The following is a 16,931-nucleotide window of genomic DNA, read 5'->3' on the forward strand; positions in this document are numbered from 1 at the left end:
ATCATATCCCTTGCCTTGTACTGAAAGCTTTCCAGCTGTAGATTCTTCAAACCTCCACAACTATAACAAAAATTGAAGGGCCAATATTTCTTTTTACTTTATCTGCACTAAAGCCATCTCTTCTTAAACACAACAAAACTATCTGCTACTCCCCTCGTATACAACATAGGAATATTCTGCACCTTCTATAATGTAATCCATTTGTGGCATGCTATATCTTTTTTATTCAGACCAAACTCTTGTTGGTCAGTGGAAAGTAAGAAAGTTAAGAGGTGTCTTCTACTGGGGTAAAAAACAGCAATGAAATATCTGGTTTCTTGAATATTTCTAAGAGGAATGACGGGGATGATGAAAATGTTTCTTTAGAAAAAAGTAATAAATTGAGGGTGATCATGAGTATATGTGTAGCAGAAGGAATGAGGGAACAAAAAAGGAGGGGTAACATTCCAGACAAACTTTAAAAAGCAACATGTAGCGTGTTTGGAATTATAATTCTTCTGTATTTGTGATCAGAAAGAAGGAGTTTAAAGCAAACCGAAGGTCCTGATATATGTTAGTACAACTGTAACTGTGCTGGGCCCTGAATATTCTCATTATAAGAAGTATCACCAAGTATCCATTACCACATGCAGTCCAGAAACACCACCACATACGGGAATCAAGGGAGACATGGTTATCAAACCTACTTAGTAGGAACTCAGAATGAGTGTGAACTAAGGAAAACTTGTAGCACAGGAGGTAAGAAATAGAAGAAAAAGAAATCAACTATAAGAGAAAGATTAAAATAAACAATAAGCCTCTATGCATCTAACATTCTGAAAGCTTCAGCATTCGATTTTACTGAAACATGTCATGACTGGGCACAGATAGTTCCCACTGTGGCCAATCTTAATACATGGCTATGCAGTCTCAGCTACTACTAAATTATTAAATGTTGCAACCATTTAAAAATCCAACTACCAATACACATTTAAAAAATTAAACTTAAATTTTACTCATTTCAACCCATCTCTATACTCAAAAAACACAAACTTGCTTTTGCTTTTCACTATTGCCCTTTTCAAAATATATTGAGATGTAATTGTATATGAACAGATATATTTATTTTTACAGACACACATATTCAATTTTTTTAATAGCCAACTCATATTTGCTGAATTATTTTTTTAAAACTAGGTCATGGCATGCTGTGATTCTCTACAGTTTTGTACATAGTATAGATTTTGTTATCAGATACTGCCCCCTACAGATACTTATGTTTCCTAGGCTAAAGAATCAACAGAAGATCAAAAGTAACTTGAATGATTGTCAAGATCACCAAAACATCACTTATCCCACCAAATTCTATCAGAGCACTCCTGAAAAGGCCACTCTTATTCAACAAGCTTCACTCTAAGGCGCTCATTTTGACAATAAAACCAATGCATCTTGACATGTACCAGTTGTCACTTCCCTTGTTTTTTACCTTAGAAATAGCTCTGTATTACTCCCTTCCTCTCTTTCTCTGTGCACGCACACACACAAAAGGATAAGCAGATACAATTCAGGGAAGGACAAACACTTTACTCCTGGAGAGCAGAAATGTGAGAGTAGGACTTCACTTTATACTTCATGTACATCGGAACTGTTGACATTCTTTCCAAAGAGTAGATATGACTTTATCATTAAATAAATTTTTAGAAATAGGATAAAAGTTTTAAAAGACCATATAGGAGAATTTTTATACTGTGAAGAATCCTTATTATCCTTACAACCTTAGGATGTAAAGAGATTTCTTTAAAAAGAAAAAACAAAAAAGGCAATTATCATAAAAGATCAATGGAATGCAAAAATTAATATATTAACTATAATAAAACTAAGACCTTCTATTTATCAAGATATAGCATAAAAAAGTGAAAAGAGAAGTTACAAACTGGGAGAAGAGATTTGCAACGCAGATAACTGAAAAAGAGTATCTTAAAATGCCTGTAAATTAGTAAGAAAAAGAGAAACAGCCCTGGCTGAGTGGCTTAGTTGGCCGGAGCATTGTTCCACACACCAAAAAGTTGTGGGTTAGCCCTGTCAGGCCACATGCGTCGGTTGAGGTTCGATCTCTGCTAGGGACGCATATTGGAGGCAACCAATCAATGTTTCTCTCTCACATCGATGTTTCTCTCTCTCTCTCCCCTACTTCCTCTCTCTCTCTAAAAAAAAAAATCAATACACATATCCTTGGGTAAAGAAAAGAAAATTTAAAAGAAAAAAGACAAACAACACACACAAAAAAAGAGCAAAAGTCTAGAACAGGTACTTCATCAAAAGAGGAAAGCTGGATGGCCAAGCAAGAAGTATATCGGGATTTACTCTGTAAGAATCCCTCATTCTTTACATGCTATATTTTTCTGTACAGTCATTATTACTTAACGAACAAAATTTTTAACATACGTTTTCAATTTTAAAAACAAACAGGGCTGGTTCTCTATAAGTAAAGCAGGTACCTTTTACACTGGGTTGAATGTAAGACAGTAGATTGAGCATCCCTGGATTCTCAAGCAGTGTCCTGGCTGCTTCCTCTAATCCCAACTGCCTTGCCCTCTGGGCTTTGGTGCCTTTGCTCCCAGTTTTATATGGAGCTGACTAGAAAAAAAAATTCAGAAAACATATCACATCATTCAGTTTTAAAAAGCAAAAGTTAAAATTAGGACACAAAATTAGAGGACATGGTAAGAATGCTCAAGACATCCTATGTCAACCCTTTCGTCTTCCTTCAGAGACGAATTAATACTGACTAGATAATACTGGCTGTACAAAGACAGCTGTTCCTTATCTTTTTATACTTTTATATATGCTTAAAATTTGTTTTTTGTTTGGATTCACTCATCTTAAAAACTCAGTGCCTGAACTGCAAGAACTGTAAGGTCCTCTCCTCAACTCAAGCAAGCTCCTCTAAAAGCTGTCAACACTCAATGCTTCTGCTTCTCAATCCATGTTCACTCCTCAACCTGCATCATCGAGCATCTTTCTACGCAGCGTGCTGGAAGTGGATTCAGAAAGACCCACAACAACCCCCGACTTACCAAACATGCCTTTCTTACTCTTATCTTGCCAAGCCTCTCTGCTACACTTAATTATTTAACTACCAATTGTCACCTCCTTCTAAAATTCCTTTTCCTTGTCTTCCACGGTATGATCATGATTGTCCTCATGCTTCACTACCTTTCCCGGGCCTCCTCCTCAGGCCCTCCCTTCCTCCACGCATGCTTCAATGGTCTGCCCTGACCCGGCTGCCTCACCAACTCCCCTTGAGTGAAATCTTCCATTCCCATGGTCTCAAATACCAGCTACATGCTAAAGACACTCACAACTAGGCCTTCACTCAGGATTCTCCCTTAAGCCTCATACTGCTCTAACCTAATCTCCTTCCCCCTATTTGACTGGGAATTCCTTGAAAACAAGGACTATGCATTACTCATCTTTGTAAACCCAAGTGCCTAGTACGAATATGCACATGACAGTTATTGAATAAAGAATAAATCTTTTGTTGAACTGAGGAATGATGGCTGATGATTTTAGCTTTTTATTTCCAGGTCTTCCTTAACTATAAACAGACCTAAATCATAATATAATCAGGTTTACATTAAAAGATAAAAAGGGCTCCTTACCACGTGTTCTAGTTCTTCGAAAGTTTTACAGTTCAGCAAAGCTCTTAACAAGCATTCAGACATCTTTCCCTCCTTCTTAATTTTCTGGATTGTACCACGAACCTTCTTTGCAACAGCCCTGAAAATAAAAACTTTTGTAATATACAAGATCTGTATGTCAAAAATTTCTCTTTGAAGCTACCTCCAACTTACAGAAAAGTTTCAGGGAAAGCTTTAAAAAGAACTATTCTCCCCTCTGAACCATTTGAAAATAAGTTGCATCACATTCAAGTATTTTGTGCGCATTTTCTAGAAACAAGAATCTTTTCCTACATAACAATATAACCATCAAAATCAGTTCATTACTATTGATGTTACTATCCTCAGATTTCAGACTTCATTTAGGTTTCATCAACTGTTTCAACAGTGTCCTTTATAGTGAATTCAGTTAAGAATCATGAGTTGCATGAAACTGCCATGTATCTATAGTGAAACAGTATTTCACTATACTTCAAGCTGAAACAGTATTTCAGTCTCTCCACTTCAAAGCCTTGATTTAGAAGGCTTTATTCAGGCCAGTTAATTTGCAGAATGTCCCAAAGTTTGGGTTTCTCTAATGTCTACTCACAATTTGATTCAGATGGTGTATCTTTAGCAATATTATGTAAGTGACGCCGTGTTCTTCTCACTGCATCCATGTGACAAATGGATGTCACAATGACTTTCATTTGTCCCATTACTAATTAACTTAGATCATTTGATTAAGGTAGTATCTGTGGGTTTCTCCATAATACAGGTATTCTTTATTTCCTTTGTAATTAAGTATTTTGTGGTGAGGTACTTTATCTCATTCCTCAATAAACTTTTGATTTATTCATTGATTTATCTGTATCACTATGGACTCATAATTTCTTATTTTTTAGCAGTTATAATCCATTGCTATCATTTATTTTAATGCTCAAAATGTTCTATATTTGGCCAGAAGTAACCCCTTCAAGCTAGATTCTGTGTCCTTTTGACATATCTCCATCATTCTTCGAGTACTTCTTTATTCTCTAGCAAAAGATATTCCAGGATCATCTTTTACTTTCCCTGCCCCAGCCCTGGAATCAGGTGAATGGTGGTACTTAGACACCAACTTATGGGTGATAGGTACTCACTGCTATTGGATATCACTGCTCAGGATGAGTACACCTGACACTGATCATTGGTTTCTAAATACTACAAAGGGCCAGAATTGCATGGAGAAGCTGATTCCAGAAATCCATGTACAGGGATCAACACACAGGTAGGAGGCAGGGGCAAGGGCAAGGCACAGTTGTTTTCCCACTTTATAGTAATTTTTCACTGTGAATATGCTATCCTATTGTTATATTTAATGTCTCTCATCTCTTTTTATTACCTGTTCCTGTTTACAGGATCTGCATAATAAAGCAATTGCTAAAATAATGGGCAAAAGTCAGGGAGAGGATAATACAAATTAATAAAAATGATAAAAAATAAAATTAGATCTAATTAAGAAAAAAACAAAACAAAGGCAGAAGATTTCAAATTAAAGAGGAAGCATATGCAGTCCTTAGGCTACAAGCTATATGCCTTTTACAGTCCTGGTAGCCCAGGGGCTAAAGCCTACCGGAGTCATTTTGACAAAAGACCAATGTCCTATTGGCCTCCATATTAGGAAAAGAAGAGGCATCTTTAGAGAAAATACAGAAAACTTTTCTTTAGTCATATTCTTTTATTTACTTTTTGAACAGTGAACCCCTCAGCTGGCTAAGTGATTCTGCCTCTCAAGCAATCAGCATTGAGGTTATTAATGTGCTCTTTTCAATAACGTACAATGACAACTCTCCACATATTAGCATTTTGACCCCCATGGCATTAAAAAACTTCAACAAAAGGGGTGGAAAAGTTAGTGAGCTGCAACTTCTCCCAAAATCAGTTATTGGGCTGGTTGTAAAAATTACCCTTAATACTTTCAGAAAGACTTAATGGTAGTATATCCAATTTTAATCACATTCTTTTTATAGACTTGAAGAACACATGTTAACATCATGGCACCTGGCATGTAGGAGATATGCAATAAATGCATGAATGATGGAGAGTTTTCATAAACTTGACTGAATAATACCGAGCCTTACAGTCTTTAAAGTTTCTACATGTGTGTTCCTGAGTTATTCCAATAAGTCCATAGGCATAATATTTTTAAAGGGTACTTTCCATTCTACAACCATATAAAACTTACAATCCCCTGATACAAAATTACCATCCCCTTTACAAAAAATAGAAAAAGAAAATATACGTATTTCCTACCAAACTCTATACTACTGAAGAACTTTCCATTTAGGGTCTTTATGGTACTAAGAGGGCACCTTTGTGCAAGCTGTTAAGATTTAGACAAAACTGTACTTTTCTGAGTTTCCTGCCAGCAGTCCTAATTTTGCCACTATACACAATCCTTTCTACGAAAGAAGACGACAGTCAAACTCCTAGGTACACACTTCCACTGCAAACCACCTTTCTGTTGCATGCCCAAGCGATGCATAAACACACCAGCAGAGGGACACTGCACACCCCTAAATAAGAAAAATAGAACTGACTTTCTCTGTCAGAACAGGATTCTATCCAGTTAACAATGCAAAATGAAACAAAACACTGAAACTATTGAAATATATTGCCATTCACTTCCTCACTGTTTCTCCTCATTGGTTCACATGCCCTCTTACCCCTTACACTAGGCTCATCTCTTCCCAGATTTCTTACCGTAACTCCTCTAGGGTTTGCTGAACTTCTCTCAAGTAATCAGCATCAAGGTTATTAATGAGCTCTTTTCGATAACGTACAATGAAGGGAATTGTGTTATCATCATTAAAAAGACGAATGATGTTGCCACAAACCCAAGGTTCAATATTAGTTCTCTCAGATAAAACCTGCAATTAAGCACACTTAGTGATTTAGAATCCTGAAAATGAAACATCTATATTATAAAATATAGTTTAAAATACAGCATCAAATTATGTTCTACAGTCACTTAGAAACTACTAGCTGTGGTTTAAAAAAAAAAGTTTTTCATTAAAAGAAAAACATATATATATATACACACACACATACACACGTACATACTGAAAATCATAAAATAGTCATTTCACTAATTTAATAAAATCCAATTGAAACCACTCTGTATCATTTATATACTTTTAATCTCTCAGATTGGCCACAAAGATCAAAGAGTTGGTAACTCACTGTATTGCCTTAAGTGACAAGAAAAGGCACTTTGAATCACTGCTAGTGAGAAAGAACAATGGTATAACCTCTCAGGGAAGAGCAATTTGACAACATCTATCAATATTTACAATACATAAATGCTCTGATGCAGCAATCCCACTCCTAGAAATTTATCCTGAAATATTTATTCCTCTGAAAAAGGCTATTGTTTATAGCAATTTTTGGGGGAAGAATTGTTTCCAGCAGAGTAAAAGTTTGACAAAACCTAAATCTGCAATGGGGAACTGGTAAATAAATTATGATATGCCCGCAGAGTAGAATACCGTGCAACTACTAGCATATGAACAGATATGGAATGATTAACAAGAAGTGGAAACATGGCTTACTTTCAAGAAAGATAATTGGTTGGATGGGATAGGCTAGAAAGATGTGTCTTTTGAATTTTGTACCACACACATATGGTACTACATATTCAAAATAATTAATTCTTAAAAAAAATCAACAACACACAAATCTACAAGTTTCAGCAAAATGTATATGTAAGCAGAAAAGTTTAGAGAAGTCAGCCTGGAGAAGAAAAGGAATGAAATACAATTTCAGTAACTCTTCTCAAAACCTAAGCAGATTTCTCAAAGTAAGCACAAAAGGCATTAAGTTTTGTTAGTATTTTAATCTCGATGCATGAAATCTGCCAAAAACAGAAAAAACAGAAAAATTATTAAAGAATTATCATAATCAACTGGTTAACAAAATCAAATCACTATATGACACAGATTGAATTTTAAAACAAGAAAAAGAGAACAGGATAAATCCGATTTCCCCTGATATAATTATGGCACCTAAAGTTGGAATTCACACAGAGTTTTCCTTTAAAAAACTGCTAGGTCTTGTTCATAGTATATTACAACATTGCACTAAGTGTTAAACAGACGTACTAAACAGCCAATTACCTAATCACTTGCACTGCTTTTATAGAGAAATAGAGTTCAAATTCAAAGCAAAAACTTAATGAACCTTTGAGGGTCCAATCTGTTGGTGTACTCTATGTTCACCAAAATGCCCTGGCAGAGACATACCCTGCTGGAGGTCATAACTCTTAGCTAAAGAGCTGGTGACAATAAGCTATGATACAAAACAGCATACCCAGGAAAGAACCAGTGGCCAGAGCCTCCAGAAGTCATTGACAAAACTGAAAAGAGAACAGAAAACTCCGAACCCTTCCCTTAGCCAACTATACTCTTATCCCAGTAAAAAAGAAAGCAATCAACTGAACTAAAGTACAGAAAAAGGCTGCACATACCTGTACTATGTCCCAGTTCATTTCCATCTCCTCCATAATACTGTTGGCATTTGCCTGAAACCCGACAGGCTGGCCCTGAGGACATGATTCGGTCTTCACTTTCTTTAAAGGGGACTGACCAGATGTACAGTCATCTTCATCCTCCTCCTTCTTGCATGTCCTTTCCCACAGGGTGCTTGTGGATGGTGTCTCTGTACTGTTACTCTCACTCTTGAAGTTGTTGGCTTTGTTGGTTTCTTCTTCAACTTTCAGCTTTTTGGTTCTTTGAGCTGAAGGTGACTGAGCTGAATTTTTCCGTTTTGTCTTTGCTGTTTTTGGAGTCTGCACAGTAACCAACTTATTTTTTCTGTCTTCCAAATCAACATCAGCAATAGCCACAGAACTATTCTATCAAACCACAAAGAAAACACATGAGAATTAGAAGATAAAAAACAATTACCATGGACTATTACTCAGCAATGAAAAGGAACAAATTATTCACACAATAACTTGCTTACAATAAGATACACAAATATGCCAGTTGATAAATATTCCCTCCCCTCCAACACGGTGGATCAGATGTTAATACTATTAAAACCCATGGCAGAGGACACCATGGCCCTGGAGTCATCATCATCTGTCTGCTTTGTCCTACTGTATATAAGGAGAAAGTAACATCACCGATTAGGAAAGCATGGCAGTGTCCCTGTATCCAGCTAATGCACCTACCAGCACCTTAACAACTGCGCCTTCAGAGCCATCACTGATCTGCAGGGTATTCTTCTTCGCTCGGGGCACTCTCTTTGGTTTCGAGTCCTTACAAATAGGTTGTTTAGGGATCCTGGGGACTTTCTTTTGGGGCTCCCAGGCACTATCTTCCTTGTCATCTTCTTCAGAGGCAGATGATCTAGGAGTAAATTGACAGAAAAAATTCCAGGAAAAACGAAGCCAAATGTTAAAGGCAAAAAAACAGATATGTTTTTTGAAGAAAGGATAAGGTAGGAGGTGTTCAATATAAAACAGAGTGATGTGAGCACAAGCTATTGATAAAAATTGAAACAAGACAGTTAATCAGAGACCAATTAAAAATATCCCAATACGGTGCAAATCACAAGTCTCTCCATTCACCTCTCACCTAACAGACAAATATACACACACATACACTCAAGATATAGGAAGTCATTTATTACCTTCAGCAATGTACTAGGTCATGTCACACCATAGTCACCGTGAGATTTTCCATTTTAACAGAGAAAAGCACTTAAATAATTGCCCAAGTGCTAATCAAATTCATTTAAATTGTATTAGGTTATTCAAATGAATGTAAGGAGTGGGAAATGGCTCTAGGAAGCACCCTCCACTACATAAAAAGCCAGTACCAAGACCCTTCCAACAGTTTTAATTAAACTTTTTTTGCCTTTCAGAGTATGAATTTGTCTCCTGATAAGATGGGATCAGGTACAGCTACAGTACTTTTCTGACAATGCAAGAATCAAACTCATAGCAACAGAGCAAAAGCTGAATGTGAACTTTGATAAAGGAACATCATGCTCTTGTCAACCCAGTTAATTTTATTTCTACCCCTAATTTAAAGGTCAATACTGATAGGAAGGACAACTACTTCCTTCACTGAGATTAGTGAATGGAGATGTCTGGCCTTTTGACTGGCTTAGGGTCTGCCTAGAGGAAAAAACCTGATTGGATGACTGTTTAGCTAAATCATGCCCTAGGAGGGCATAGTTATGAAAGGTCAAGCCAATGACAGTCTCCAAGTGAGTTATCTTCAGAGGCAGATGCTAACTAAAGCCTAAGAGTATACAAAAATAAATAAATAAATAACACAGCCCAGCTGGCATGGCTCAGTGGTTGAGAATCGACCTATGATCCAGGAGATCATGGTTCAACTCCCAGTCAGGGCACATGCCTGGGTTGTGGGCTTGTTCCCCAGCTGAGGTCATGCAGGAGGTGATGACTCTCTCATCAGTAATGTTTCTCTCTCTCTCCCTCTCCCTTCCTCTCTCTGAAATGAATAAAAATGTATTAAAATTTTAAAAAAAATAAATAACACAGAAAATCATTAAACTAACATAGCACAGTAACAGTGAAATTAAAGGAATGAGACTGAGAAAACCAAGGAATCAGAAAACCAGGGTTCTGTTCTTCATGCTATCACCACACTGGGCTGAATGACTTCCTTCCACCTCAATCTCATCATCTGTCAAGCAGGAATTATTAACTTTATTTCACATAGGGATACTGCAAAGATTACATGACAGGCACAAAAGTGCTGTCAGTTATTATGAGGAAAAACTTAGTACAGGTATTATTTTACTATACATGAGGCAGCTCTAAGACAGCTAGTCAACTCTCATTCCTAATCATGCTTGACCTCGCAACAGCATCTGGTACTTACTTCTTAGAGCACAACTTCACTGCTCCTCTGGTTTTCCTCCTACTTCCCTGGCAGCTTCTCCTTAAATCCTTTGCTTACCCGCCCTCCTTCCCCTAACCTTTCAATGTTGGGGGCTTTACGACTTAGTCTTCAGCCCTCTGCTCTCTACAGTCTTTTACTAGATGACCTTATCTCATCCTCTAGCTAAATACAGAGGAATCTCTATTTTATATCTCCAACTTGACCTGAGCTTAAGAGTGGGTGCACTTTCACTCGATGTTTAGCAATCTCAGATTTACCAAGTCCGGGACAGATCTCCTGATTTCACCCTCACACCTGATCCTCTTCCAGTCTTCCCCAAATTCCTGTCTCTTCTTCACACCCCAAATCTAATCTACCAGCATATCCTATCTACTCTATCTTTAAAATATATCCCAAATTAAGCCACTTCTCACCACTTTCACTTCTAGGACACAAGGCTTCTATAATAATCTCCTTAACTGATGCCCCTGCTTGCATTCTTGCTCCCCTACAGTCTGTTTGCCATCAAGAAACCAGAAGGATCTCTTACGAATGTAAACCAGATCATGTCACATCCCTGCAAACCCCCCATCCAACTTAAAATAAAACCCTAACACCCTATATCAGCCTATTAGATCCTACCCATTTTAATCTCACTCCCAGTCCCTCTCTGCCTCGGTAACTCTGGTCTGGCCACACTGGTCTTGCTGTTCCCTGAACACTCCAAGCTCATTCCTGGATCAGGGTCTTCGCACTTGCTGTTCCCTCAACTTGGAACATCCATCCATTTGTCAGAACTTTGCAAGCTGCACTCCCAAATCTCATTTAAATCTCTTGCCACACTCTCAAAAAGAACTTTCCCAACTACTATATCTAAAATGTCCTCTCATTCCAACCAATCACCATGCTCTTTATCCCTTGCCCTGCTTTATGTTTCTTTATAGTACTATTACTGCCTAATATTAACCAGTCATTTATTTAACAAACTTCTTCAGGGAAACTATTATGGTGCCCTAAAGCAGAAGTTCTCAACTGTGGACAACTTTGCCCTTACAGGGGATATCTGGCAATGTCTGGAGACATTGTTGATTGTCACAACTAGGGTGGTGGTGGGGGTAGTTGGGAGGTTGCTATAGGCATCTATTACGTAGATGACACACAAATGCTATCCTACAATGCAAAGTCGCCCTACAGCAAAGAATTATCTGATCAATAGTGTTGAGGTTAAGAAACCTTGTTCTAAAGCAATACAGGGTGTAGCAAAAGTAGGAAAATTGCTCATATGGAAAATAATACAATCATTAATAAATAATAATACAAGAACAAACTCTGTTTCGTGTACTCACAACTATAAATCTACTTTTTTGCCCCACCCTGTATTAAAAAACTCCCTGCTCTCATGGAGCTTATATTCCAGTGTAAATATTATGTTATATTTTTAGTTTGTTCCTTTCTCTCTCCTTGTTCAACAATACCAATACCTAAACGGAACCTGGGACAAAGTGTTTATTCAATAAATATCTATTGCATGAATGACTGAAAAAGGCACAGCCCTCCTTCAACCCAAATGATTTAAGTAATTAAAGAACGCATTAATTCCCTAAAATAGACATCATTCTCCTACCCCCATAAAAACCCCCAGTATGCTTACAACTCAGAGAAGGAAGAAAATTCATCTTTGTATATTGCAGTCTGGACCTTTATTTTTGCTTTTCTTGGCAATGAAGACATCTGAAAGAAATAGAACATGAAATCAGCATGATTTGAATGACTGATCACTTATGTTGTCTACAAAATGATGTGCCATGCAAAACTAACTCTCCAATAGCTCTGCTGCTAGAAAATGCCATCGGGGAAAAAAGTGAGGGCCATTCACAAGCCCAAACAATGGTTTCCCTTCTTATGTGGCTGCCAATTATAAGAGCAGCTAACACCTTTCCAATGGTTTCAAAAGCCTGATGAGGGTGGGCCATCTTTGGTAAAATATGAGTTCCTATAGGGTGACAATTCATAGATTTTTAGACTTATATGCTTGAGTATACTGCAAGTGTTTTTGATAGTTTATCAGACAACAAATTGTAAAGTCCTTTATTAAACTGTATCTAAACTGTAAACTATATTAAACTATAAGAAATATTTTCCCTCTTCTATATCCTCTTATAGTATAAGAAGTCTATCTATCAAGTTGACAATGTTGACTGACTGAATAAGCAGCCATGCTATTCCTAAAACAAGATACTCCATTTCCTAATAATAAGAGTTCCAATATCTAAATAACAATCATTAAAGTCACTAAGTAATATTTACCAAATTCAAAGGCCCAGCTCTAAAAAAATTAAGACAAATAACCAGAGGCATCATATGATACTGGAAATAAGCAGATTTACTTTAGCTGATAAACTACCTAAACAATATATGTCAAACCACAAAAACCATATTAGACTCTGACATACTTAGAACCCTTTAAACAAGTTCCTAAACCAGTCATATGTTATAATGTGTCTGGTTCTAACTTCCACTTGGAAGAGAGATACCAAAGAGTTGTTAACAAAAGGGAGCATGTTCTCCTGGCTGCTATAGCTCTACTCAGTCCAGACATAGCCATTGGGCAGGAGTGCCCAGAGGAACCAGGAGAGCAAACAGAAAAGTCTTCAGGAAATAGAGAGAATAAACTTCTCTTTTCCTTCACCCCCTTTTTGGAATTTTGTTTATGCAGGTCATTCTTCTTGAATTGAGTGCTTCTAGATACCGCTCAAAAAGGAACGGGTAACTTGTGATTTCTTTGTCATATGTACTTTACCACAATAAAACAAAAACAGAGGAAGTTAGTATATGACGTGGTAGCATTTCAAACCAGGGCAGAAATGGATGATCCAATAAGTGGTATTATGACAACCAGCTATCCCTCTGGAGGAAAACAAGTGTTTAATTCCTACTGCCAAACCATGAATATAATCCATAACAGTTTCTAGATAAGAGGACACCAAAGACAGTTGTGGGCATGGGATCCATACAGACCAAATGCTAACCGAAGAGAACCCCTCCTCCCACCCTCGCACCTCCACCTCCCTCCTCTTCTCCCACTGAGCTTCCAAAGAGCGGCCAGTCAGATCCTTACCCTCTAGGAAGGAGAATGGAAAGGCTCTTCTCTAGAGAATCTTACCAGCCAAAGAATAAAAACCTAAAGGTGTTCCCCAACAAGCAGCCCAACCAGATCATCCACTCCCACCATTCCATTCTACATTCTACCTGAATTCAGAATATTCCGACATAGGCCACCATGCACCAATTCTAACTCCACACTTCAACCTTAACAGAAATGTTTAAAATAGGGATAGATGAACCCTTAGCAAGCTCATAAAATTTTGATTACCCATTAAAGAAGACTTCCCTGGAAAAAATATTTCAAAGTGACCCCTTTAGGCACTCTGGAGGCAATGTTAACATAGAAAGATGAGTAGGATGTAAATAAGTAAAAAAAAAATTATATATATATTTATATATGTGTGTGTATATATATGTATATATATATGAATTTGAAAAGGGAAGTGAGAAAGGAGAATAGGCATGAACACATAGGCCAATTTCAGGAAGATCAGTCTTAGAAAGAGTATATTGAGAAGCTAAGGACCTAGAAATTATTTCTTAAAAACCATCTACACCAGATACACTCCCAAGGGTATGCAAACTCCAGTTTAAAGACCAATGTTCTTAGGGACTATTTTTCTTCCTCCACTCTCTACTGTTCCCTTACTGTGTGTCACAGGATTTGCTAGATTAACCAAAATTTCATCCATTTCCATGGTTTTAAATATCTATATCACCTACCTAACCCACTCCTACCCTAGACTTTCCCATCTTAGTAAATGGCACCAACATCCACCTACGATGGATGATTTTTCGCTTGGCCAGAACCTTTGAAAATTTTTAACAGCTTCATTGAGCTATAATTTACATGCAATAAACTGTACATGCTTAAAGTGTACAAACTTGATATTCTGACATATGGATACACATTTCCACAACCAAGATAATGAAAATATCTATCATCCTCCAAAGTTTCATTTGCTAAGTGAAAGCCTTGCAATTTTTAAAAAATATGATTTTATTGCTTTCAGAGAGAGGAAAGGAGAGGGAGAAATAGAAAAATCAATGATGAGAGTCACTGATCAGCTGCCTCCTGCATGCCCCCAACTGGGGATTGAGCCCGCAACCTGGGCATGTGCCCTGACCAGGAATCGAACTGTGATCTCCTGGATCACAGGTCAATGCTCAACCTGAGTCACGCTGGGCGCCTTGCAAATCTTTTCTTCTTTCATCTCCCACACCTGGTCTATTAGTAAGTCACATACAATTTTTCCTCCAAAATATACCTTAAATCTCTATCATCTCCAGTGAGTCTTTAATCCCCAACATCTCTCACCTGGACTACTGTAAGAACCTCTTAACTGGCCTCCCTGCTTCCACTCTTGCCCCTACAACCCATTCTCCACATACCAGTCCAAAAGATCATTTAGAAAATGCTTAAAAACCACTCAATGATTTCCCATCCTCCCAAGTGGACTCAAATCATATTTTTTATGACTGCCTTCTACAGTGCCCTGCAGGACTGACCCCCACCTACCTTTCTAACCATCTTTACCATTTGCTGTAGCTCTGCAGCCATAGTCACAACATTCTTTCAGTTCCTGTAATAGGTTCTTTCCCACTTCAAGTTCACTCTGCCTGGAGTACTATTCCTCCTGTTCACCAACAGGCTGGCTCATCTCATCTCTTAGAGCTCAATATTTTAGGCCTAAAGAGGGTATCCTGGAAACAACATTATAGGACCTTGTTTACTTCCTTATACAGTAGTATATAACATAACTTATAATTATCCTTATTTATTGTCTGCATCCCCCAGGCTTCATGGCAGTGAACACCATGAAGGAAGAAACCACACTTATTCATTTGAGCATCATGCAGAGCCTGGCACTTAATAGTTGCTCTATAACTACTAAATGAACATAAGAATATATTTTTTTATGTTTCATACTGAGGAGTACTGTATACATTTGTTTTCCCCATCACTATCAGGCAAAATCACACATGGCACTCATTGCTTTCTTGAAAAAGTGATGGAACAGAAGACCTTTCCTTTTCCTAGAGGCTTTAGATTTTTCCAGTCTACAAGCTGTCTCTTCTCTGTGGGCACAGCAGCACAGTCAAACCAATAACTTGGAGGTCTCTATGATGTTACTAAGGGGGAAAGGGCTGAACTAGGGCAAGTGAAAATCGGGATACGGGCGCGGAGAAACCTGCATGCACACAAATAATCAAAATAGGGGAAACCACCATTAAAAAATTTAAGAAGCAGAGCAACGGGCAACAGCTTTTTAAGAGGCATCTGAAGACGTTTCCCTGAGCGAACCGTCAGAAGTGCTCCGAATGTCGGCACAGGCGCTCGACGGAGCCCGAACCACCGCACCACCCGAAAGAGCCTCAGAAACCAGAGCCTCGCCACTTTCTTTTGACTGAGATCCCATGAGGTTCAATGGTGTCAGCAAAGAGGGGAGCGCTCCGTGGCAGAAGGAATGGAACCCAGGGCCGCGAACACCAGGACGAGGCCCGTCTCCCATTCCAAACACGGCCTGAGCGCCGCGCGGGGCCGCGGGCGGCCCACCCGGGACGCCGCCCCAGCGACCGCTCCTCTCCCCGCAGGTCGCTCGGCGCCCCCGCCGCGCCCCGCGCGCCGAGAGCGCGGCCGAGTGCCCCGGCCCGAGTGAGAAGGGTGCTTCCTCCCTCGGCTCCGAAAACCTGACGTCCAACACCGTCTAGGTTTGCCCGGGCTTCTCTTTGTCTGCCTCGACGCGCTAACAGCTGCATTTTTTTTGACTAAGACGCCGAGAGGGATTTTTCAGGGTGTAAGTTGGTAGACACAGACCACAGACAGTAAAAACTTCTCACTTTAAAAATGGCCGTTAGTTCCCAAACGAGCGCTCATAACTCTTTACACGGCCCCCAAAAGGCGGGAGCCAGGGCGCCGGGCTCTCGCGAGCGCGCAGGACCGCCGCCGCGGCGGCCGCTCAGCTCACCTTCCCGCACCACGTATCCAAAGGCCCGGGAGTCGGCGGGGGTCCGCATCTTCCGGTTCCCGCCGGAAGTTTTTCAAACGCCGGAAGTCCCGCCTCGCTTCCCCCTGATTGGCTGCAAAGACGCCGAGCGCCCAGAGCAGGGTGGGGCCCCGCTGCGCGGAGCGAGGCTGGAGCGAGAGGTGAGAGCGGAGGGAGGTGGCGCCGCCGCCGTGGTTTTCTTTCTCCTCGACTGCTTTCCTCTCGTTTTATTACATTGTTTGGCTTTTCAGTAGAAAAATGAAAAACAACCCAATCGAGCTTTATACGTCCTAAAATCAGGT

At 39.1% G+C, this 16,931-nt stretch overlaps 1 protein-coding gene across 6 annotated transcripts in view; it reads right to left on the bottom strand.

Annotated features, from left to right (window-relative positions):
• The window catches only part of SRBD1 (S1 RNA binding domain 1), a 143,332-nt gene extending 126,666 nt beyond the window's left edge, over positions 1 to 16,666 (bottom strand). The window contains exons 1-7 of one of the 6 annotated variants that reach the window (XM_081155927.1): positions 16,612 to 16,666; positions 12,189 to 12,268; positions 8,854 to 9,031; positions 8,146 to 8,532; positions 6,384 to 6,550; positions 3,642 to 3,759; positions 2,478 to 2,616 (exon numbers count right to left, since the gene is read on the bottom strand). In XM_081155927.1, coding sequence (XP_081012053.1) covers positions 2,478 to 2,616; positions 3,642 to 3,759; positions 6,384 to 6,550; positions 8,146 to 8,532; positions 8,854 to 9,031; positions 12,189 to 12,268 — 1,069 coding nt within the window. In that variant the 5' untranslated portion in view covers positions 16,612 to 16,666. Of the gene's footprint in view, positions 1 to 2,477; positions 2,617 to 3,641; positions 3,760 to 6,383; positions 6,551 to 8,145; positions 8,533 to 8,853; positions 9,032 to 12,188; positions 12,269 to 15,161; positions 15,347 to 16,483 lie in introns of those variants that run through there. The other 5 variants (XM_081155926.1, XM_081155928.1, XM_081155923.1 and 2 more) reach the window with 5 other exon arrangements.
• Positions 16,667 to 16,931: the final 265 nt, after the last annotated feature.

The sequence above is a fragment of the Miniopterus schreibersii genome (assembly GCF_964146895.1).
Source record: "Miniopterus schreibersii genome assembly, chromosome: 13".
Classification (NCBI taxonomy): domain Eukaryota; kingdom Metazoa; phylum Chordata; class Mammalia; order Chiroptera; family Miniopteridae; genus Miniopterus; species Miniopterus schreibersii.